At 36.0% G+C, this 24,937-nt stretch overlaps 2 protein-coding genes across 2 annotated transcripts; both read right to left on the bottom strand.

Annotated features, from left to right (window-relative positions):
- Positions 1-921: 921 nt before the first annotated feature.
- cpb1 (carboxypeptidase B1 (tissue)) lies at positions 922-7,870 on the bottom strand. The gene is made up of 11 exons (XM_056249923.1): positions 7,761-7,870; positions 7,584-7,659; positions 6,724-6,848; positions 6,433-6,532; positions 6,240-6,341; positions 5,334-5,438; positions 5,143-5,253; positions 3,292-3,382; positions 2,634-2,836; positions 2,441-2,525; positions 922-1,139 (listed from the first exon to the last, which is right to left on the bottom strand). The coding sequence occupies exons 1-11, from the start codon at positions 7,823-7,825 to the stop codon at positions 952-954; spliced, it is 1,251 nt and encodes a 416-aa protein (XP_056105898.1). The 5' UTR covers positions 7,826-7,870; the 3' UTR covers positions 922-951.
- A 4,473-nt stretch (positions 7,871-12,343) lies between these two features.
- On the bottom strand, positions 12,344-13,775 carry agtr1b (angiotensin II receptor, type 1b). The gene has a single exon (XM_056249803.1). It carries the CDS (start codon positions 13,719-13,721, stop codon positions 12,642-12,644), a length of 1,080 nt encoding a protein of 359 aa, XP_056105778.1. The 5' UTR covers positions 13,722-13,775; the 3' UTR covers positions 12,344-12,641.
- Positions 13,776-24,937: the final 11,162 nt, after the last annotated feature.

Below are 24,937 nucleotides of genomic sequence, written 5' to 3'. Positions count from 1 at the left end.
AGCTCATTTTTTGAGATATCAACCTAAAATTTGAAACACAACTTGTTCAGATTTTTGACTTTGATTTTTTTTTTTGCAGTTTTAGAGTCTCCCAGGTTTTGAAAATATATATTTTATATAAAATATAAATATAATTAAATTTTTTACATTATACATTTTCATAAACTCAAACTTCTATAACTTTTTTTCTGTTTCACTTTCTTAATTTATTTCACTTCTACAAAAATCTGCCAAATTTCTTCTTTAAAACGAGACCAATCTTACGTCTATATTCCAAAGCATTCTTGAATTACAACCTTTTAAGTTTGAAATGTGCATTTTCATGTATATTCAAAAAAAGGGGGGTGACACTTAAAGGGTTAATTTATTTTAGATACATTTAGCACAACCCAATTATTTGTATATAGTATAGATCAATGGCACAAACACACAATTCAAGCAAAAAAAAAAAAAGAAAAAAAAAAGTTTGTTAGGTTTCAAATTATAACACAATGAATGTATATTTTTCAAAATTAAGACAAAATGTCAGTTGTCAGAGGATCATGTTCATACAGCAGTTCTGAATTGTGTTTCCTCTGAACCACAGAGAACTTGAGGGGAACTGACTCCATACATCCACTAAAAAATAACCAAGTTATTTCTGCCAAAATATCAAGCCTCGTTTGTTTGCAAATGCGACTTTATATATATATATACTCTTTGGCGCCATGCACTGTATATTTTGGATGGTATAAATAGCTGTTAATCGCTTCTATCTAATGAATGTACCCATCATATTATACTTTGTATTATATATTATTCAACAAACAGACTTTTGTGTTTTATTGCTTTACTGATCATGGTATTTTGAGATTTGCAATGATTTGATGTCACAGAATGCACAGTCATGTTCCATTTTATAAGAAACAAACCCTGATGTATTCGCAAGGCTTTCTTCCAGACAGTTCCCTCTCAGTACAGGTTGTTGAGCACATAGCTAGCGATGTATTTGACAGCCAGCATGGTCTCCTCACAAGTGGGCTTGATCTGGGACTCGGGCAGCAGGAACCCGTAGCGTCCTTCGTCACGCAGCTCAAAGGTGTATGAATACTTCACACCCAGGTCATAAGCCCAGTCATCAGAGCCACCAGCAGCCGGGTCTGCAGTGACAAAGCTCATGTTTAGGGAAGCACACGTCAGCAAAAATGCATAACACTTTATTTTGAGGGTCCCTTTTGAACATTTTGTTGACTATAAGTAACTTTGCAACTACATGTCAACTAACTCTCATTAGAGTATCAGTAGACTGTCTGCTCAATATCTGCTTACTCTTTATTGTGAAGGTCCTCCAACAGACATTCTGACTATACGTAACTTTGCAACTACATGTCAACTTATTCTAACCCTAATCCTACCAGTCTACTAATACTCTACTAATACTCCACTAATACTCTAATGAGAGTTAGTAGACATGTAAGTGCAACGTTACTTATAGTCAACAGAATGTTTTAAAGGGACCATCAAAATAATGTGAAACCCAAAAATCTGCTCACTACCTGCAAAATGGCTCCCGATCTGAAACAATGTTTTCTTGGTCAAACTGTATATGTAGTACATAGCACTCGCAGATTGTAGGCTACACCATGAGTGTATTTTTTAAATTTGATTTACTATATAATGTATAGGCATAATAATATAAATATTTTTATAAAACATTAAAAAAATATATAATAATAGAATATATTATTAATAGAATATATAAGTTAAAAATTAATATAGCTTGTTCAAATAGAGCACTCGTGCTACATATAGCTGGACGGTTTGATTTAATCTGAAATTATACTTTGTATGAACAGTTTAAGAAGCACTGTTTTAAGTTATGTTAGAGGTTAAAAGATTAATAATGTATGAATATGACTACAATCTCTTTGAAAACACTGAAATTCCCTGTTACAAAACCTAGTGAGCTGGGTATAGTTACAATATAGTTTATAGCTTCATTACAAATTATTTATCTCATATTTATGTGCTTTGTATTTATGCTTATAGCTTGTGGGATGACATTTTTACAGGCCAAAAACACTAACACGTTAGCAGGTGATTTTGCCAGGACAGACATGTTTGTGGATCAACATATTTTGTTGATCGTCCTAACCATATCCCTCCCCCAAAACCTAACCCTACCCATAAGTTATCCCTAAACTCAGAGAGAAACAATAGTTGGTCACAGAATATTTTCTCCAAAAGTCAATAGGAAAATCCTAGCTTAGCATTGTTAGCTTAGCAACAAGCTAACATATTTTGGAATCAACTGTGAATTGTGAGGTCCCTTTCAAGTTAGAAGATGCCTAGACAAATCTACATTCACATCATTTGTGTTAGATAGATGCCTAGGTGGAAGCAGGCAGCTCACTTCATAGGTTTTGGATCAGAGCTTTTATCTTGGACTCTTTATACTCACAGATGGTCGTAGCACCAGGGCCGCTAGTGTATTTGGTTCCGTACAGGGTGCGCAAAGCTGCAATAGCTCCCTGAGACACACTCAGCTACAAAGAAAGATAAGGCTCAGTTAAGTTAAGGCTCAGGTCAGTCAAACAAATTCTCACATTATATGAACATTTAACGCATGTGTGTAAGTGTTTATGAACAGGTACCAGCTCTGAGTGGTCAGCAGCCAGGCCATATTTGTAGGAATAGGGGAAGAGGAGCAGCTGGGAATATGAGTGGACAGTCAGGTAGGCCTTGATGATAGACTTGTTGGTGCGGATAAAGTTGGCCAAATTCTTGGACTCAATCTCAGACTCTGGGCTGCTTCCACAGTAGGTATCACTGCAAGGGTTGCTGGAAGCTCCAGTGGCTGGAACGTTAACGGCATACTTTGTGTAAGGAATAATTGACAACGGCTGTGGAATTATTAGAAAAATAATGATCACCCGAGGTGATTTCTGACAATTTAATCGAGTCAATTATTCTGTTTATACTATAGTTACCACGCATCAAGACATTGTTCAGATGTTTTATTTCAAGATATTTGTCAGGTTTTTGTCTGCTCTTCTGTTTAGGACTAATTTATATCTCGTCCCAAGCCATCTTGGACCAGTGTGGTTTGGTGCAGGTCTGGCTGGCATAGCATTGCTTTTCACCAACAAACCTTTAGCTGGTGGTCAACCTGCATGTTCTTTGTGGGGAAAATGGTAGACCAAGGAAGCCTCACCCGTTAGGCTTGTTGAGCAATGTCATGTGGACTCTTGACTTGATTTCTAGTATACTATTAGTTAATCACAATAGCTTTAATAGGAAGCATGTACTCACTGCACCATCCAGCATCAAAGTTTCTGTTGGGGTCAGTACCGATACAGGTGGTGCCACTGTTCTTGGATCGAGTCTTTCTCCACATCCTGTTCTATATGAAAAAAAAAAAAAAAATTCAGATCATTATTTTTCACTCTTCATATACATATATATACACACTGTATATATAACAACACATCTCCTAAATCAATGAACACTCAATGTTTGGGCAGACACACTGTTTTAGAATTAATTGAAAGGATTAAAAATAAATTATACAAATCTAAAATGAAAGGTAACACTTTATTTTGATGGTCCCTTTTGAACATTCTGTTGACTCTAAGTAACTTTGCAACTAAATGTCAACTAACTCTCATTAGAGTATCAGTAGACTGTCTGCTCAATATCTGCTAACACTTTATTGTGAATGTCCTCCAAGAGACATTCTACAGACTATAAGTAATTTTGCAACTACATATCAACTTATTCTAACCCTAACCCTACCAGTCTACTAATACTCTACTAACACTCTAGTGAGAGTAAGGAGAGATGTTGGTGCAACGTTACTTATAGTCAACTGAACGTGTTAAAGGGACCATCCAAATAAAGTGAAACCGTTTTTTTTTTTTTTGCTAATTTTACCCATGGTGCTGTTCGGCACATTTTTAAATTTTTAATCGAAAATGTTATTTTTTTTTTCCTTCTTTGGAATGGTACGCAACTTGTTAAAGGATTTGGCACTTGCTATGTGATCACAAACACACACACACAATAAAACTAAAAAAGCCAAAAAAAACAAACAAAAAAATGTGTCGGTATATATATATATATATATATATATATATATATGTACTTAAGTTCTCGAGTGCCTTGGCTTGATACGTTTTTATGACGTTTTACTTTTTCCCCTTCAGCAATAATCTGTCAAGTGTTGTCTTTAAAAGAGACCAAACTTAAAGGGTTAGTTCACCCAAAAATGAAACTTCTGTCAGTAATTACTCATGTTGTTCCAACCCCGTAAGACTTTCGTTCATCTTCGAAACACAAATTAAGATATTTTTGATTAAATCTGAGAGCTCGATCCCTTTAGAAGCCTATGGAGGAGTGATCCAGCTCTCAGATTTCATCAAAAATATCTTAATTTGTGTTTCGAAGATGAACGAAAGTCTTACGGGGTTGGAACAACATGAGGGTGAGTAATTACTGACAGAATTTTCATTTTTGGGTGAACTATCCCTTTAAGTATGTACTCCAAAGCATTCAGAGTTATTACAGTGAGAAATTTTATTTTCAGGTCTATGCAAAAAGTAGCCTACATAAATGGATTATAACTAAATACTGCATAAATGTATTTCAGTACCATAAAATCCCCTACAAATACAAAATATTAAATAAAAACATTATACAACTAAAATAATGCATGCAATAGTCCTACATTAATTTCATTTAAAAAAATGTTTGTCTTTTAAATAACGTGATCCGCTGTGTTTCAATAAACGTCAAGATAATCATTGCGGAGAAAATCCTGAATAGTGATGCCCGAGTTGCATCTTTTGTGTTGGACAGGTAAGGGAATTAATTCAAAATGACTACGGTTAGTGTAATTTACATAAAACTCAAGACATGATCATGTTGATTGCTAGATAGTGAAAAATAATAGGTAGTGAAAAGTCTAACTCCATATTGCTATCGGCACTGAAAGTTGTAAATACAGGAAGAACGGAAATGCTAATGCTGGCTAAAGAAAAACTGATAAGTTTTCATTCATGAGACATACATTCAGTAACTTTTGTCTTGTAATGCCAGAGCATATATCAATTTACAGCACAATATGAATAATATATTTTGGTAACACAAATGTTATGAACCTACATTGGACCAGGTGTATTCATAGCCATCAATGTTGAAGACAGGCAGAACAAAGAAGTCCATTCTATCGAGAAGGTTGGTCATCTCAGGATCACTTCCATAGGTGGACACAGCCTGACCATGAGTACAATTAAGTTTAGATTCACAGATCTCTTGAAAGACATTCATTCAAAAACAAATGCTTTATCCTGTACCTCGTTTACGAACCACTGACAGAAAGCATGAGTGATCCATTCTCTGGCGTGAAAGCCACAGTCCATGAAGACAGCTGGCTTAGCAGAGCCTGTCTTCTTTCCAATCTGGAAGAGAAAAATGTCAAGTGTTTTTATTGTAAAAACTAACCATATTTAGTATTGGGTTTAACAATGTTTTCATATTGTAATCAATGCAGGTAATCTCAAAACTGTCATATATCAGGTGCTGACTTGATCATACCCTTGTGAAAAAGAAGTGAACTTAATTGTACAGAATGTGTACTTTAAATCTTAAAAAGTGCACTTTTTTTGATGCATTGCCGGGTTCGTCACTTATTGGGGTTCCTTGGAAACATTTCCGTTGTGTTCTGTTCTATTCGCACAGCGTGTTTTTGTATTTGGATGTGTTGGGAACTTTTGCAGCGTGTTTCTGTATTTGGTTGTGTTGTGAGTATTTGGAGCACACATTTGTTGTAAAACTGAAGAAGATGTTTTCTTAATTTGCGGGTGTTTTTTCTATTTGCATGTGTTTTCTTCAGTTTCAGCGCGTTGAGCTCTCTAGGTCACCGTAGTAAATACTTCTCAGGACATTCGGCAGTACACTTTAACAATATTCATAGACAGTAGAAGTTACTATGAAAATACCTATGGAGTACCTATAAAGATCTAAATCCTACTTAAGTGGGTAAAAAATGCACTCTAAAGGTCAGCATTTGAACAATTGCATTTAATATATTTATAATACATTTGCATGCAATTAATATGTAAACATTACTTTCAATTCACACTTATGTGTATTATTTGAAATCATTTCCATAATAAGAATTATTTTTAAAAGTGTGTTAAGTGTACTACTTTTTCAAGAGGGTATAACAGAGAGTTTTGTAAAGTGATCTAGGACTTTACCGTAAGAAGGTGCATGGGGCGTCCCTCATAAGTGTTCCCGATCACCTGCCTGCTGATCAGGTTAGAATTGGCAGAGCTGATGGAGATTGCCCAGTCATTAATCTGAAGGTGAGTAAAAAAAAAAAAAAATTACACACCTGGAGTGGAGAAAAAAAAAGTTTAAGGGGAATTATGAGTGCACTGGCAGTCATACCGTCGCCCAGTTGTGGTACTTTGTGTAGTCATGGGCTTTCGTCACCCTCTTGTTGTCCATCTGATCCTCCACAGCATCCTGAAGATTTTCAAACATGACCCTGCAAAGACCACCAGCTAATAAATCCCAAGAATATCAAAAATTACCTTATTTTGAGGGGAAATTCCCCTTGTCTTTCTTTGAAGTAGAGTACTTTTGGACTGCCATGTCATTATACCGTATGAAGCAACTCATTTGCTGTGTTGTTCGTTTCAAAGTCTAAGGCGACTTACATGTTTGTCAAATACTTACTTAGCTTCCATGCCACTCTGCTGTAAAATGGTGAAGACCATGTCAAGCTGGGCTGCAGGAACATGAATGTCAACCTTCATGCCAACGGTCACAAGGTCAGGACTGTCAGGTTTCCAGAAATCCACCTGAGGGTGCAGCAGAGTCATTGTTTAAAACAAAAACCATTCATGATTTCAAGCAATGTCTCAAAAAGTGCATTGAATTAAACATTTATCAGTAATACTTGGTTTAATGTGGCATTTATTGTCCAGATATTTTTGTTTAAATTGCATAGGGGTGAATTAAGGTTGATTGGAACAATTTTTGCCTTTGAGATGACTGGGAAAAAGTGTCCCAATCAGCCTGAATTCACCCTAATGGGTACTTGCTACATGCATGGATCTCAGATCGTTCTGCATGCTCTTTTTTTCACAAGTAAATGCGTGCCATATATGTTTTTCTATAATGTTTGACAAGTGGAGTTATTTCTAATTGTTTAATGACCTTCATCAATGGAAATATTGATGCCATTATACTTGTATCTTGAGGTATATTCATTTCATAGAGAGATTTGTTGTATTGGAAGACGTGGTAACATTGCATTCAATTTTGGGTTACAGTTCTTGTAATTATATTATTCAACTATAAATCAACAGATAAAGTAACAGACATTCACTTTTTAAGCATTAGATTTTATGCTTGCTGATAGTGCCACCTGGTGGCCAAGGTTGGTCCCACATGGAAATGTTTTTAAGGACAAAAAGGTAAAATTTTGACAGAGATTTGTTTTAATCTTGCTGTTCAGGGCTTCTGTGCAAAGTATGAATACATGAAATAAAAGAAACAATATTTTCTATAATAAATAAGAGTTTACATTTTACCTTGACTTTTTGTCCCAGTTCCTTGATGGTTGTCACTTGCTCGTCATTTGCAGGTGTCAGGCGGATGACTTTATCGCTAGGAAAGTGTGGAGAGAGATATGCTTTACCATATTGGATATTAGTTCCACATAGTGTAATCTTTTTTGGTTCAACAGAGAAAAGTGTTTAAGAATTTACCCCACAAATCTGGTTGGCTCACAGAGAGCGACAGCCACCAATCCCAAGAGCAAAAGGATCTTCATTTTGCCTGTGTGTTTTTTGCTCCGCACACAGATCTCTTTTTATAATGTCAGGCCATCAAGGACCGCCCAATACTGACCTCCAGAATGCCTTCATATGTATCAATTATTAGTCACCTTTTGCACATGCTGTTCAAGATATTTTTAGCTATATATGATTTGAGGTGACAACAGCTTCAAATGCACCTCTTTCAATCATTAACCTGTTAAAAGACTGTCGCCTAAATGTTCACTAAGAGAAGAAAACCTTAACAGGAGACCATCGTTCTAAAAAATTATAATATTCATTTATTTAACTGTTCCCAAATATAAATGTACTGCTGTTTGAATGTGAATACAAAATTGTCCATGGAATGTGCATATAAAAAAAAATAGAGAAAAAAAAAGAAATATACAAAACATTATTTTCTACTAATGTAGTAGACTATGGAGTGCCGCAAGGATCGGTGTTAGGCCCTCTGCTATTCTCAATATATGCTGCCACTTGGTAATAATATAAGAAAACATGGAATTAATTTCCACTGTTATGCTGATGACACTCAATTATATATTTCATCACGGCCAGATGAAAACACCAACTTATCTAAATTGACAGAGTGTCTTAAAGATATAAAATGCTGGATGACGTGTAATTTCCTGCTATTAAATTCAGATAAAACGGAGGTATTTCTTATTGGTCCAAAAAACTACCCACAAAACCTCTTACAATATAACTTTAATTTAGAAGGATGTCCTGTTACTTTATCCACTACAGTAAAAGTCCTGGGTGTTATACTAGACCGCAACTTGTCTTTCGAAAATCATATTTCATATGTTACAAGAAGAGCCTTAACATTGCTAAGTTACTTAACATGCTATCTCTTTCTGATGGAGAAAAGTTAGTTCATGCATTCATGACCTCGAGACTAGATTACTGTAATGCTTTATTAGCTGGTTGTCCTGCATCCTCAATAAACAAGCTACAGTTAGTGCAAAATGCAGCTGCTAGATTTCTTACTAGGTCAAGAAAATATGATCATATAACACCAATTTTATCATCTCTACACTGGTTACCTATTAAGTTCTGTATCAGTTACAAAGTATTACTACTGACCTATAAAGCCCTAAATGGTTTAGCTCCTGTGTATTTAATGGACCTTCTATCGCCCTTCAATCCATCGCGTTCTTTAAGATCACTACATTCGAGGCTTCTGGTCATTCCTAGGATATCTAAGTCCACTAAAGGAGGGAGGGAGTTCTCACATTTAGCTCCTAAACTCTGGAATAGCCTTCCTGATATTGTTCGAGGCTCAGACTCGCTGTCCCAGTTTAAAACTAGATTAAAGACACATCTCTTCAGCCAAGCATTCACATGATGCTTACCTTTTATACCACTGTTGAATCAGATCGAATGCATTAATATTATGAACAGCAGCTATGCTAATTATTTCCCATCTGCGTTTCTGCTGTTATCGTATCGGTAAATAGCGTTCGTCAGCTCCAGTTTGAATTGAATTGAATTGAATTAATGTTACAACTTAAAAAATGATATTGCCAAACAAAAATATTCGACAGACAATCTGAAACAAGGTTTTTTTTTTTTATGTTCAGTGTATATGCTTTACATTCACATCTAGAATTAGTAAATACCTTAAAAACAGTTATCAACTCATTTTCTTATCCACAAAAAAAGTGTATAAACATTATAGTTGCAGTAAAGAACTATAGTCCCTTTATATTTGTTTTTTCGCACGTTCACACTTTATATTAGGGTCCAATTCTCACTAATAACTACGACCTTTGCCTCAGTAAACTCATAATTACTGCTTATTAATAGTCAGTAAGGTAGTTGGTAAGTTTAGGTCTTGGGTAGGATTAAGGGATGTAGAATATGGTCATGCAGAATAAGGCATTAATATGTGCTTTATAAGTATTAGTAAACAGCCAATAATTAATATGTGTGAGAGATTTCTTTTTTTTTAATTAACCACAACTAACATTTATTTTTCTTGCAGGGTTAACATTTGACATTTGAGAAAACAAAACAAAATACCAACACTTTAGTCAAGCTAGACAGTTATTTAAATATAATAGCCACATGACATTGAGTAATCAACAAACTAATAATCATATGACTTGGGTGTAGGTCTAAATTTGCTTTATCCGTAACAGAGAATGAATTTGCACATATGTAGAATCAATCATATCAGAGATAAATGATGTGATGATGATTATGATGATGATGAGTAATATGTCATGTTAACTGTACTATGTACAAACTGTTGTATTATTTTTGCTGGTGGGAGTCTCTGGCTACAATGTGAAAACATGTACATACACAATAAGTGCATTGTATCAAATAATGCATTTAAATGGTACTACATCGTAATTAAAGACAATTAATATAAAGTGGGACTTCAAATATAATTTTTAATATCTCACATTACTGTTCATATGTCATAAGTTAAATATATCTTATATCTTGGTTTAAGTAAAAGTAGACCTTATTTAAAGCATAGAAAGCAGAGTAACCAAGACAATTATGTATATGTTAGCACCTATACATATACATATTTTGGCAATATGCAATACCCTTTATATTATTTATTTAGTTAGTTATTTTAAATTAGTGTTTTATGTGGTCTGTTATTGGGAATAGAAATTATTACAGAAAATCTTATTTTTTTTATTTTTATTTTTATTTTGCATGAGCACACATGAAACATTATTTATAATATGGTCACGATATAGTCATGAATGTGATATGGTCAAGTTTCCAGATCACTTAAAGAGATAGTTAAGTGAAAAAAAAAATTGTCATCAATTACTCGACTTCCCGTTCATCTTCGAAACACAAATGAAGAAATAATAAAGAGTGAATAAGAGCCTACATTCAATCTGTTCATCATATAAAGTGATCCAGTCTCTTCAGAAAATTTGGACTAAACCAATCGTTTCATATTACTCTCTCTTTATGAACTTTAAGCGTCAAATGGATAGTTGTGTAGCTGTCAATGGAGGGACAGAAATCTCTCAGATTTCATTAAAAATATCTTAATTTGTCTGTGCTGCGCGGGGTGTAAATTCCTTATCGCGGTGTTTTTTGGATGTAAGGAATGGTTCAATTAAAAAAATAAAGATATTCCAAGGCACTCGAAAAATGTTGAAAAAGTTAAAAAGCCTTTATTTCATCATGGTAACAAACAAGTTCATTTTGAGCAGCAGTTCATTAGTCATATAACAATCACCTGGTATCACCAAGGCAACCTGTAGAGAGAAAGTTCAAAGAATATGTAGAGAACATGTCTCACACAATATAAAGTTAAGTTATATATATATACAGTATTTATATCATAATATTTCAGTGTATGTACTCAAATTCCAATTTAATTGAATTATTCTATGATTAATCGATGCATTCTCAGTGTTGACACAAGGGGCGCTATAGTGGGTATTAGAATAAACGAGTAGTGAGATCAACTGCAGTCATGACAGAGCAATTTGAAGATAATCTTGCTGAGTAAGTTAGTTAAAATCAAGGGTAATCCATCAGCCGGAAGTTGAAGCTGCCTCCGGGGGCCGCCATTGTGGCTGGCTATCACCTGCTGTTAGCATCCCATTGACTCCCATTAATTTTGGCGTCACTTTGACAGCGAATAACTTTACATCTGAGGCGTCCAAAGACTCCATTTGTCCATTATTTATTTCTAAAGAAACACGACAATGTATAAAAAAGGCTCCATTACTTTGTATCTTACGTTATGGCCCCGTAGAAGCCATTCTTGTAAAAATAGGCTAATGATTGCGTCATAACCACGGGACGCTCTGTCGCACAGTAGAGACATTACCGTATAGACAGAAGTAGAAGCTCGTAGGCAATCATTTACTGTCTATGAGGCAATCGGGTGGACATGGAGACATAAAGTCAAGGGAGAAGCCCATAGATAGAGAGTTCATAAAAGCAACGGGACAAAATATTTCAACAACAGATTTGTTTCAGATTTCAATTCAGATTTGTCCCGGCACAGCTACTAAAAGGTCAGAACGGTTGCTCACGTGACAACTACGTCGTCAAGCTCAGTTTGAGCCTGTGCAGAACGCTTGGCTATCAGGAAGTGAGTGCCCATGTTGGGCTTCAACTCTCTCCGTTGAAATCAACGGGGTCGCTGTGTCCATTTCTTTTACTGTCTATGGTTAAAATCAACATGTCTATAACTACAGTAGCCCCTTGTGGAAAAGTGTATTGAATGTGCATATGAGGTCTTAATGCACTTGCAGATATCAATGGAATAAAAGGCCACTTAAGTGTACTTAAAGAGGGTACACTTCCAAGACTTTTTTACTTACACTTTTAAAAAGTGCACTTTGATATATAATATGACACACACACACTGTATATATATATACATAACATAGCCTACAAGTTTCAATAGAAATGACATTAAAGTATATTTATTAAGTTTATCATAAATACACTTACAGTACATTCAAAAGCAGACTTTAACCATATTTTAACATCAGAATTTTGCAAGAATCATGCAATTAACTGTACGAAAACATGAAATTCAGTTTGCACTGAAGTATATTCTCCTAAAATATACTATTTCTGTAATATGTATTCTAGTATGCTGATGTGTACTTGCTTTTTTCACAAGGGACTACCTGCAGGATAACACATCTTTGTGAAAAGTCTAAAGGCACAGACATTTGAGCTCTATTATTCTAAGTTCTGAGAACTGTTACTGATACAGTAACATAACTAACTAGCATTGTGCTTTGGCAGTACCTTAAAATCCCCAAAACACAGAAAAATACAACATTTCAGCAATGCCTTTTCCATCTAAGATGTCTTAACAGTGGGTGTTAGATCATTCTTGTTGCTTGTTGGATTGAGCAGTCCAGAGGTACATTGGGAATGGACATTCATCTTTGAGCTAATGCTAAAGTGACTGCTAGTTTGTCCAGACCCACAGCCTAGCAACCTCAGTAGGTTCTTGCGAAAGTTCTGTCCAACAAAGCTATAAAGAATGGGGTTTACACAACTGTTTAAATAGGAGATGCAGATGGTAAATGGCATGGCTGTGTCAATAACATCCAGTGTTTGGCAGTTTTCCACCACGCCAAGCATGGCCAGCAGCTCCATGAAGTGGAAAGCTTGGTGAGGAGCCCAGCAAACAAAGAACGCTAGCACAGTAGCGGCTATCATCCGCAATGTTTCATCCTCCCGAGAGCGAACGCTTTTCCTCAACACACCCCTGGAATCCAGTAGTGCGCGACCGATGAGGCAATAGCAGGTGATTATGACGAGGAACGGCACGAGAAAACCTAGAACGCTTTTTAGCACGCTAAGGGTAACTAAGAAGTGTATCTGCTCACTGTGGTGCCACACAGCGCACAAAGTCGAGTTCCCATAGTCATACACACTCCTGCTTAGCGCTGTAGGTGCACTGAGGAGCAAGGCAAACAGCCATATGAGTACACACGTGAGGTTAGCGTAGAGAAGTGTGCGCTGCCGTCTGGAGCGCACCGGATGCACGATAGCAAGATATCGGTCAATGCTAAGAGCGGTGAGGAAGAATATGCTAGTGTAGATGTTGAAGATGACCAGTCCTGCGCTTGCCTTGCACAGAAAGGTGCCGAACGGCCAGTGGTAACCCGTGGCTGTGAAAGTGGCCCACAATGGCAGCGTAATGAGGAAGGTAAGGTCTGATATAGCTAGATTGAGCACAAAGACGTTCGCTACTGTTGTTAGCTTCATGTAGCGGTAGAGGACAGCCACCACCATGCTATTACCAATGACCCCTATGACAAAATTGCATCCATAGACGACGGGAATGAAGGTGAAGATGAAGCCGTGTCTTCCAGACATACTGCAGTTCACGTGGAACCGCTCACTCATTCCTGAGGTTTTGTTCTCCATTTTTCGCTCCACTGTTGTTGCTTATGTGACAACGAATGGGTTCCGCTATCCACAGGGTATATGTCTTAAGTAGCCAACACCAGATTTGGGGTAAATGCCTCCTGACACCTATAAAAGAGAGCAACGAAAACTGTCAGAGGAAGAGGCATCGTTAGCACAGCCACAGGCCGTAAACATCGGCATGAAAGAGCTCCTGCTACGCCCCCTTATTAAGCTCTGCACATTAAATCTGTCTTCTCTGATCATGCTACTTCTGCTATCAAAAACAGATGCTTCATGGCTAAGCATTCAACATTTGAAACAACACTGATCTGACCACCTGGAACCCCTTTAAAACGCTCTCTTAGTTAATGTGGTGACACTGAAATTGTAATGCGTTTATCAGAAGGTTCTCAGTCATGGAAACATGAAAAAAGTTCAGGGAATCTATCTATCCATCCATCCGCATATCTATCGTTCTATCTGTCGTACTATCCATCCATCTATCTATCTGCATATCCATCCATCCATCCATCCATCCATCCATCCATCCATCCATCCATCTATCTATCATTCTATATATCGTTCTGTCTGTCTGTCTGTCTATCTATCTATCTATCGTACTATCCATCATTATATCCATCGTCCTATCTTTCTATCTTTAGTTATAATTGCCGTTAGATCTGTCGTACCATCCATCCATCTATCTATCATTCTATATATCGTTCTGTCTGTCTGTCTGTCTATCTATCTATCTATCGTACTATCGTACTATCCATCATTATATCCATCGTCCTATCGTTCTATCTATAGTTATAATTGCCGTTAGATCTGTCGTACCATCCATCCATCCATTTATCTATCTTTCTATCTTTCGTACTATCTATCTAACATTCTATCATTCTGTCTATCATTCTATATCTGTCGTACCAATCATCCATCCATCCATCATAAGGACTATAAACGTTTGTTCTAATATTCAAAGTTTGTCTTGACCGCCTCCACTTTCTGCTTAAATGTTACAGTCATATGAATGTCTTTCAAATTCAGTTTATTTTCATTTCTGTACATTCACATTTGAAATGCAAATTCAGAAACTAAATTGGAGTATAATAGGCATTGTCAATTTGATTTTCATTCAATTCTGAGACCTTCAAGGCTACTATAAGTTCAGAGATATTAATTTACATTTTAGTGAAACTGCTTTTTCCATTTTCTCATAAAATTAGGTTTTTTTTTTTTTTTTTTTTGACTTTCACTCAGTAGACTGGGTCAAGATGTGAAAATAATATACATTGTTATGTCAAATATTTGGAATATATACTGGAAAATGTAAACTTCACAATAAATGAATGAATTGAGATAGTTTTAAACTTGATTTTCTCTTTTGTATTCATTTTGCACATCACAGATTTATTTATATTCTGTTGTATTATGATGGTGGTTGGTTTTTAGGGTTGAATAATAATGCCACATATAATTTGTTAGATTCATACAACAAGTTACTACTGTATTAGCTACTACAATCTCTGTGCTCAGTGAACATGCTTTTCTAACTACAGCATTCATTGATGGAGGAGATAGAAAGAGAGAGAGAAAAGTGCTTTAGAGCATTGTTGAGTTGTTATGTTCCATACACACTGTGCTGAAAGGAGCTCAGCATGAGAATTTCTAATCAGCGCACACCTAAATAAACAGGTCACAGGGGTCTAGGCTGTGGAAAGTGCCTGTGAGAAAACCAAACCTGTTTACTCTTAAAAAATGAGTGTGCTGCTTCCAGGATAGAATCAGGAAAAATGGTCCATTTTGAACATTGTTTATAAATGTCCAACGCTTTAATAATAAAATGCTTTCTACATCACAAATGTAATGTAGGCCTCAGTTGACCACAAGGGGGCACACTAAAGTGTTTTTCTTTATGGTTTCAGCTGCAAAAATAAAGCAAAAATCTGAATTTAGTAAAGTATGCCCTTTCAATGATTTCAACCCCACGGGATTGATTTCATTTTGAATCACAATGAACAGTTCTGACCGCAGTTCAAATTCAGGAACTAAACTGGAATTTAAGTTTAATTTAAATCAATTCTGAAAGAATCATCATCCTGCATGCGTCCATACAATTCTTCATTTACACACCTCACATTTTAGAGTTTCATTTAGTGAACTTGGGTTTCTTTGGTTTCACAGGCGAGACATTTTAAAAAGTGTGCATTCTTCTGCAAAAGCACCAGCCATATCAGTTACAGATGTGGTGGTGTTCATTGCTAAAGAAAGAGCACAACGTCGGGGTGCCAAGGGTAACAGGATAATGAAATATCACCCCTGCATTTCTCCTCCTCAGGCCCGCAAGATGCAATAAAGCAGTTCCGCACATGTCACCATTTGATTTAGCCCTTTTTTCTTTTTTAAATGAGTGTAACAGTAGGCGGCTGTAAGTTGACTGTACAGGGAACACATGAACTAAATGTGCAAGACTAACCCACTTTTAGTTGTGCATGTGTTATGCTGCATCTCTGGATACAATGAAATACTCGCAACAAATATGCATGTAAAGACAAGAGCAAGCTACTCTTAAGCTAGATAATAATTACTCTTAATTGTTCCTCCCAGACAGCATTTACAGTAAATGGACAGCAAATGGAAACTTTAAATGGAGACGGTAAAAGGCAGAAATTACTTTTACATTAGTTTGCCAAATGACATTAAATATGCCATTTACTCTGAAGTGCTCTGAAGAGCCTTGGTGTTTTCCCCATTGTATTGTACAGTTGCTACATTATGTATTTGTACATATAGAGATTTTATTTTATTTTTTCAAGCATGTATCGCTGAAACCCTATTGTAATTGTTAGAATTTCCAAGGATCCGCATTCTCCTCTAAAAGAGATCGGGCAGACCAAACCGTAAGTCGGAAAGACTTGATACTTGAGGGATTATAGTACAGTACCCACCCCGTCTACGTCACCAAAGCTCGCCCCAATCGGCCTGATGGTGGCGCTACAGCGATCAGTACGTAATGGCTCATAACTCCTAACCTGTTTGTTGCAGGCTCAAGTGTCTTTTATCATTGGAATCCTCGGCTCAAGACAAACTTTGCATTCAAGTTCTAGGTTTTTGCCTGATTGGAACCAAAACACGTGAAAAAAACCTATACCAGCATGTATTTACAAATGTACATTTATTTACTAATGCATAGGCTACTACAAATCCATTAATATATTTAAGGACATATCGCTTGAGACTTACTGATATAATTATAATTAAACTTTATCTGGAGTACTTATTTATTGCACAATGCACATTTCTTAATATTTAGCCTTAAAATTAGTTTGATAACACTATTAGTAAGAATATTATGATCTGTATAATACCAGTCTTTAAATGTAAGATATTTAAAGTGTACCTAAAGTATACTTGCAATTGTTCCACTTTAGCACAATCAAATATAGCCTACTTGAGTACAGTATATCTTTAATTGGACCTCAGCAATATTTCTGGATAACTAAAGTATATTAAATACACAATTACTTGTTCCAATTTAGCAGACTTTAAGTAGTATAACAGTTTAGTATACTAAATGTATTGCAGGGTATTTACATATCGCCTATTAAGTAGGCCTACATAAATATGTAAATGTATTTGTAGTATACTTAGCATAACATAAATGTATTTCAAATACATTTTAGTATAGCCTCTCTGGAGTCTGATTGTCAATAATTATCAAAAAAGTCGAAATTTCGAATGACGTCCGTGACGGAACACCAAACACTTTTACTAAAATGGCTATCCCTCCTGAACAGAGTGAGATAATTCAACACAGTCTCATGAAAGTGCGTATCTATACCACGAATGTCATTTCTCGTGCCATTTATACGCCAAAAATGGTTTTTGCGTGCATATGCTACGCACTGAAAACCCCGTGGGTAGGTTTAGGGGGGAGGGGGTGGGGAGTGCGTGCGTATTACACGCCATAAAGTGCGTATCATATGCACACGGAAACTGCGTATCAAATAGACGCAAAAACTACTTTTGGCGTATAAATTGCACGAGAAATAACATTCGTTGTATAGATACGCACTTTTTCCTGAGATCACCAAACTCAGTACACACATGGGCTCGTTTGGATGTGGTCGCGTGACCACATCCAGTTGGAACTGGGCTATTGGTGAGGCTATAGAATAAAATAAAAACAGAAAAACGGCTATAGCTACGCAACAGTCAGTCCGATTGACTTGAAAATTGGCATGTAGTGTCTTTGTCCACGGTGCTTAGATTGTCTACGAGGACATTTGCATATCTTGAAAAACGCTGCCACCGTCGGTCAAAGAATGCGGGTGGATTTCAGTGTCGGCGTGTAACAGTCACTCCTAACCCCTACGGTGGCCCAGTAGTGCACAACACAACGAAATTTAAAAAGCAAACATAAGTTCACAACACAACGAAATTAAGCCACAACACAACGAAATTAAGCCACAACACAACGGAAAATGTACAACACAACGGAAATAAGCCACAACACAACGGAAAATGTACAACACAACGAAATAAGGCCGCAACACAACGGAAATGCTCCCAACCACTGGGTTCTCGGAGCGCGATAAAGTTAGTTTTCCTTGCCACTGTTCTATAGAGTCAGCACTCATTCAGCAGTCTAAAAAATATCAACACCACGATTAGTTTTAACAGTATAGCTAAACATTGTAACTACATTTATTAATTCAAAATCACCTACGTGCATTATAGCTGCATATTTACAATCTAATGCTTTGACGCGCTACCACAGCGTAACCCTAAGGGAACATCTGCCAATTCCTTCAAATTGTTTAAACGTATAATTTGTATGAATTAAAATTACTTTTAACATTCAAAAACATACATGTTCAAAATCCAAAGCTTGATTGTATTGGTAGTAGACTGACTTACTACAGCTGACTGTTTGTCCAATACCTCCCTTCATGTATATAGCCTACAGTAAACAAATATATTTTTAGGAAATTTCTGTAAAAGTTATTTTTTTTTTTTTTTTTATCAGGTTTCAAAGGTTGTAGTTCCTATTAACCTTAAAACAGGTGAAATTTTGTCAATAGCTCCCTGCATGCACAGTACACAATTTTTTTTTATAGAAACATTAGGCCTACTGTAATGTCCCAAAGCTTGTGTTAGGTTCCTAGTGACCTGACTGACTTATTACTGGTGAAATTGTGCCAATGCCTTCCTGTAATTCTGCAATTCACCTAATGTTTTATATTTTTATTCATCAAATTTTATTATAATAAATCATACGTTTTAACCACTTGGTGGAATTGCCAGACGTTCCCTTAGGGATCATGCGCTGTGGTAGCGCGTCAAAGCATTCTCTGAGTATAAATACGCTTGTGTAGGTGATTTTGAAGTATATTTTATGTCGATTTACAATGGTTACATACTGTTAAAACTAATCACGGTTTTGATATATTAAGACTGCTAACTCTATAAGAATGGCAAAGAAAACTAACTTTATCGCGCTCCGAGAGCCCTCTGGTGAGGAGCATTTCCGTTGTGTTGCGGCTTTATTTCGTTGTGTTGTACATTTTCCGTTGTGTTGTGGCTTATTTCCGTTGTGTTGTACATTTTTCGTTGTGTTGTGGCTAATTTCCGTTGTGTTGCGGCTTTATTTCGTTGTGTTGTACATTTTCCGTTGTGTTGTGGCTTATTTCCGTTGTGTTGTGGCTCATTTCCGTTGTGTTGTGGCTTCATTTCGTTGTGTTGTGAACTTATGTTTGCTTTTTAAATTTCGTTGTGTTGTGCACTACTGGGCCACCGTACTAACCTCTTTAGCGCGTTGAATTTTATATAATATACATTTTTCAATTGTAGTCTTGTAAACAGGCATCTGAAATAATCTGACTTCTGACAGTCAAACCAAAATGTATTCAGACACATTTCTCACATTATCACAGTTTATTAGCTATAGTTTAGAAAATGGTAATAAAATATGACAAGAACTCAGTTATCAAATCAGTGGATATTAGACTTTGGCCGTCCTTCTGTTAGACTGTCTCAACAAATGAATTAGTTTGAATATCTGTCAGTTGTTAAATTTAAGTACACAATTAGATAATACCAATTTAGGTCAACAAATTACCAAGAAATGATTCATTTTGTTCAGTCTGTGATGTAAAAAGGTCGCATGAGCAATCGGCACACTGGTAGTCCACTGTATGACGAATTGTTGGGTATAATATGTCACAGTTTACTTTATTTTGCTATCTCTACTTACATAAATTAACTATAAGTGTCCTGCACACACTAGTAAAACAAAATAAAAAAATATATCTGGTGTCTGAATCATTTTTGGTGTGTGGGTGTGTGTGTCCAAGGCCTAGAGGAAATTCCTCCTTTGAATATATTTAAACAATTATTACAATGTAAAATTAATAAATCATGTTGCTGTTTTATTAATTTAATTGATTTATAATGAATATTTAGCTTTTACTGTCTAGAATTTCTCATGTGTGTTATATGTTTAAGTGTAATTTTTAGTACGGCGATCTTGGCCAGGACTCCCTGGAAAAATAAAGGATAAAGTTCTTGTTTAGTCTAGGTGTGTCCATGATGGGCACATAACATAATGTAAATAAGTTACACAAGGGCAGTCTTACACAAGAATAGTCAAAAGTGGAGCCTAAGAAATAACAAAATATCAACACTCTGTTTAATCAGAAGTGTAGTGTGAGCACCACCATCTGGTAGAGTGTTAGACTGACCACTAAAATCATCACTGATCTAGTTAAAGATTTACTTAGTCTGCTCTTCTCTCACTTTGGAGAGGTAGAGTACCATGAGGAAATTTACCTCACCAGCACAAGTGTGGCCACTAAAAAAACAATTATCTCTCCTTACCCGCTGGGATAGCAGAGATGGGCTTTATATATTTCTGTTGACTGGGCTTTTAAAGCAAACGGCTGTTTGAATTAGGCCTAACAGCAGATGGAATGACACGGACATCTGTCGGACATTTTGTTTAGCAGAGCACAATAAAAGCCCAATGCAGTAATTTAGCTTCTGTTATCGTGTTTAAGTTCTCATCAGATAGATGCAAGCTGCCACCATGGGAGTTGTGGACAACAAATATATTAGTCAGCCTTAAGACTGCAGCTCAATAAAACATGGGCTTTGTCTGAGCTCAAGAGATGTTAATGTTTTTAACAACAAGATTTTACACAATCACTCCGTTCCAAAAGAGTTGCATGGGAGCATTTGAATGCATCGTAGGTGTGTTCCCGAGGCTGTTCTAAAAGGTAGACAGCGTAATATGCTGCCAAATTTAAAGGTGGAATCACACGTATCATTTGTGGAGGAGGAAATCTCAAAATGTACTTGTGAACCCTTGTGAAAAAGAAGCACACTTGTAGTGTAATCTATATAAAAAACTGTACCTGCAGATTAATTAAATAAAAGGCCACTTTGGTGTACTTAAAGAGAGCAGCCTGCACTTTTATGACTATTTCTAAAAAGTGCACTTTGTAATGTTAAATCATTGTTTTAATAAACTTTTATCATGCTTTAAAAAAGTATGTGATGTGTTACTAACATACTAAAGCACATGCACTTTGTCATAGGTTTAACTGAAGTGTGTTATTTGACATTACATTTAAAGTTGAGAGATTTTAAATGTACTAAATTGCAACTTCATTCATTACAAATGTGTAATTACAAATATATTTAAAAACATTTTTGTTTTACCATAAATACTTGACAGTACAAAAATAAATAGAAGCAATTATGAAATTACATATAAAGATGTTCTTAAAAGAATTACTTTTAATTTTATTTAAATTATAATACATTTTCATGTAATTGCAATTAACATGCACTTAATTTTGCGCTTAAGTATATTATTTTTAAGTATATTATTTCTGCAATTAGTACTCTTTTTAAAAGTATGTTAAAGGAAATCTCAATACTAAAAAATATAGTTTCAAAATAAATAAGTGTAACAAATATAGAGTATTTTATCAGTATTTGTGTCTGTTACCAAAGGTTGCATCCAAAATCGCATACTTCCCTACTATATAGGAAAAAAACATTATGTTACCATAGAAGTATGTCTGAATTCAAAGTACTAATAAAAGTACCCGGATTACCTATAGGCCTACTATTTCCGGCGAAATTCTGAAGTGTGCATAGGAAATTTTGCACGGGAAAGGATTTGTGAACAGCACTAAAGCGATGCAACTGATGCCGGTAGGTCACATGATAATGACAACATGGTGAATGCAGTCCGGATTACATTCATGCTAAATAGATAGAACATACTTTTTTTTAGCAATCTCAAAGTGAGTACTCACTCAAAATAAGTACCTACTCAAGAGATTATGCCATTTCAGACGCACCCGAAGTAGGTTCAGTTGGCGGCCATCTTGGAAATGCCCCCTGTGAGCTATTTCCAGTCATGCAAGTAAATATCATATGAACTTGAATTGAGAAAACATCTTGGGGAAACCAAAACCTTTGAAATAGTTTGTCACCAGCATCACTTCATTGTCATTCAAAAATCCTCTCCCAAGGCCTCATGGGATAGTAAAGTGTCCACTGTACACACTTCAGAATCTCGAAAGAAGTAGTAGGTGATCCAGGAACTTTCCATCTACTGTTTAATGAATACTGTGAATTCATAGATACATTTTTCAGATACCCTACTGTTTTTCGCTTACTATATATTGGGCATATTTGGATACAATCACTGGACTTTTAACAGAAAGGTGGGATTTTCAGAGCAGACAGGAAGCAATGTGACAGGATTGTAAATGAGCCAGTCTCCAGCTCTCATTAAAATGAATGAGTTCAGGTCACTTTGTTGCTGTCCAATTGCACTTTAAAATGGCTCTGGTCCTATTTTTATACCTATTATTAAAGGACCATGCCATTAGCTTAGCAACATGCTAACATATAACATTATACTAAGCATGCTTTTATTATTCACAGTGAACACTATACTGTATATTTCCCTGATCTATTTATTTTTTTTAATGATGGAGTTTATTGTTTCAGTAGAGAAATATAATCTAGATCATGTCTGTAATAGGCACATTGCAGTCATTGACAGTCATTTTGTTGTACAAACAACATTTTGTTCCACTGTATATGTGTACATGACTGGAGTGGCAAAGAAATTGACAATGGTATGTCTTCATTTAGAAAGCAAGGTAAATGTGTGTGTTAATGACAGTCTTCTTAAATGAGCCATACCATGCCTTTACTGTATGTGCAGAATGATGGGAACAATGCACCAGACTAAAAGAGCTATGACTGTCATAACAGGCTTTTGCTAAAATAACTTCATTTTTTAACCATCACACCCATATACATTTCCAAAGGAATCAACCAGTGTGACTTTTTCTTATAACTGAACACAGTCTTGCTGATTTTAAATATACAAAATGACTCCATATACTATATAATTTCTTGCTGTCAATATTAAATTAGCAGATTTTTACATTTGCAGAAGAAAATATGAGTGGTGTTTCCTCATGCAAAACTTAGTGCCATAGCATCAACTGGATGGTTGCCATTCTCAGAAGTATTTAGTGCATTGCTATGGGGTTACTATGTTATGGGTGGTTTCTAAGGTGTTGCTAATCTGTTTGTAATGTGTTTTAAGTGGTTGCTCAGCGGTTGCTAACTGGCCCAAGTCAAAGGATCCAACCCCAGGTCATATTATCATTCAACAGGTGAAAAACACGACCACAAATAATAGCACACTTCTCTTCAACAAGCTGCAAAGTTCGAGGTATCTTTCATGTATGTTGCCGAAAGAAATCAGGCACTTCCATTTTAATATTTTTAATCAATTTATATATTAAGATTAAGTTAAGGGCAAACTCTAAACTATAAGCACTAATAATGATAGTGATTCTTGGTTTATCATTACAAATATACATGATTCAAAATACTGCATCTAGGACTTCATATCTGTGCTGCATGTTTGTGTATTTCAATTTTGTTTTCAGTTTACAATCCAAACTCATGGATATGTTTTCATTCTCAATAAACAGGGTTAGCCTTTAGTGCATTTACTTGTTCAAAATTACATATTAAATAGTATTCTATTTATATAGAAATCAGAAAGTGTCCTACCTGATGAAGTGGATAAGAACTGCAGACCAGTGTACTGAACTGCACGAACAAGACTAGTCAAATTCGCCTGACACTTACTCACACATCAGCATGTACAAACACAATCCACCCCCCCATTGATGAAAACATGTCTCATGTCTGTATTTCCACAGTATGTGCTTGTTGAGACCACCACCCCCAGCATACACCTACTCCACATTAACGCTCCTCCTATCTGAGTGGTCAGTTATTTCACTCCATCCTCCCATGCCATGAACCGTGCAAAGGCAAATCATGACTACTCTAATTGGCCTTCCCCAAAAGATATATTAATAGCACTGTCTCCAACGTCAGACATTGGAGATGAAGAGGAAATTGGTTGTCTCCTGTTCCTCTTAAATCCTTCACGATCAAATGTGACTTTTACATTCCACTTTGCTATCAGTCAAATAAAAATATGTGTGAGTACAAACGTCACTGGTTGAGTCGCACACCACTTGACGTACTCAGTGTACAAACTGGAGGGGTTGCTGCTCAGAGGTCTGACATCTGAGACTGAGAAGGATAGGAAAGGAAAACAAAGTAGGGAAGCAGAGGTCTGGATGGGTAGGTTGGAGCCGGCAGCGCGTATGAGAAAGAACATGGAGAACTTGTTTTTGAGAAAGCTTTATGGACTGGTCTGTGAGGTCAGGTCACCTGATCCGTTTCTGCAATCGGCGGATGTTCTTTCATGCTGGTTCAAATTCAGTTTACCTCTATGTTTGCGTGACCAATAGGGGTATAAAGCTCTGGATCCTCTGATTTATGATCAGTGAACCCAAAACATAACCAACTATTTTTTTAGATGGTTCTTTTGGGCACACTGGAGTTTCTCGTGTGACTCTTCTGAAGTTTTTGCATTAGTAGATTGGGTTATTACATTTCTAGATTGAGACAATTCTAAGACTATGCTTATTTTATAATTACAACAGTTTGTTCTTCATGTGAAAGGAATAAACATAAAGCTTAAATGAGCATTCTCCGTAGAGGAGTAAGAACGCTCCCCTCCCAAAAATGTCCTCATTTACTCTCTCTCATGTTGTTTCAAAACAAATAAGACTTTCATTCATATTTGAAACATGAATGAAGCGATTTTATAA

Source organism: Rhinichthys klamathensis, unplaced genomic scaffold (assembly GCF_029890125.1).
Source record: "Rhinichthys klamathensis goyatoka isolate OS25496 unplaced genomic scaffold, OSU_Roscu_1.1 h1tg000064l_1, whole genome shotgun sequence".
In the NCBI taxonomy this organism is placed as follows: Eukaryota; Metazoa; Chordata; class Actinopteri; order Cypriniformes; family Leuciscidae; genus Rhinichthys; species Rhinichthys klamathensis.
The sequence above is the reverse complement of the archived record's forward strand: the minus strand, read 5'-3'. Positions and strand labels throughout refer to the sequence as shown.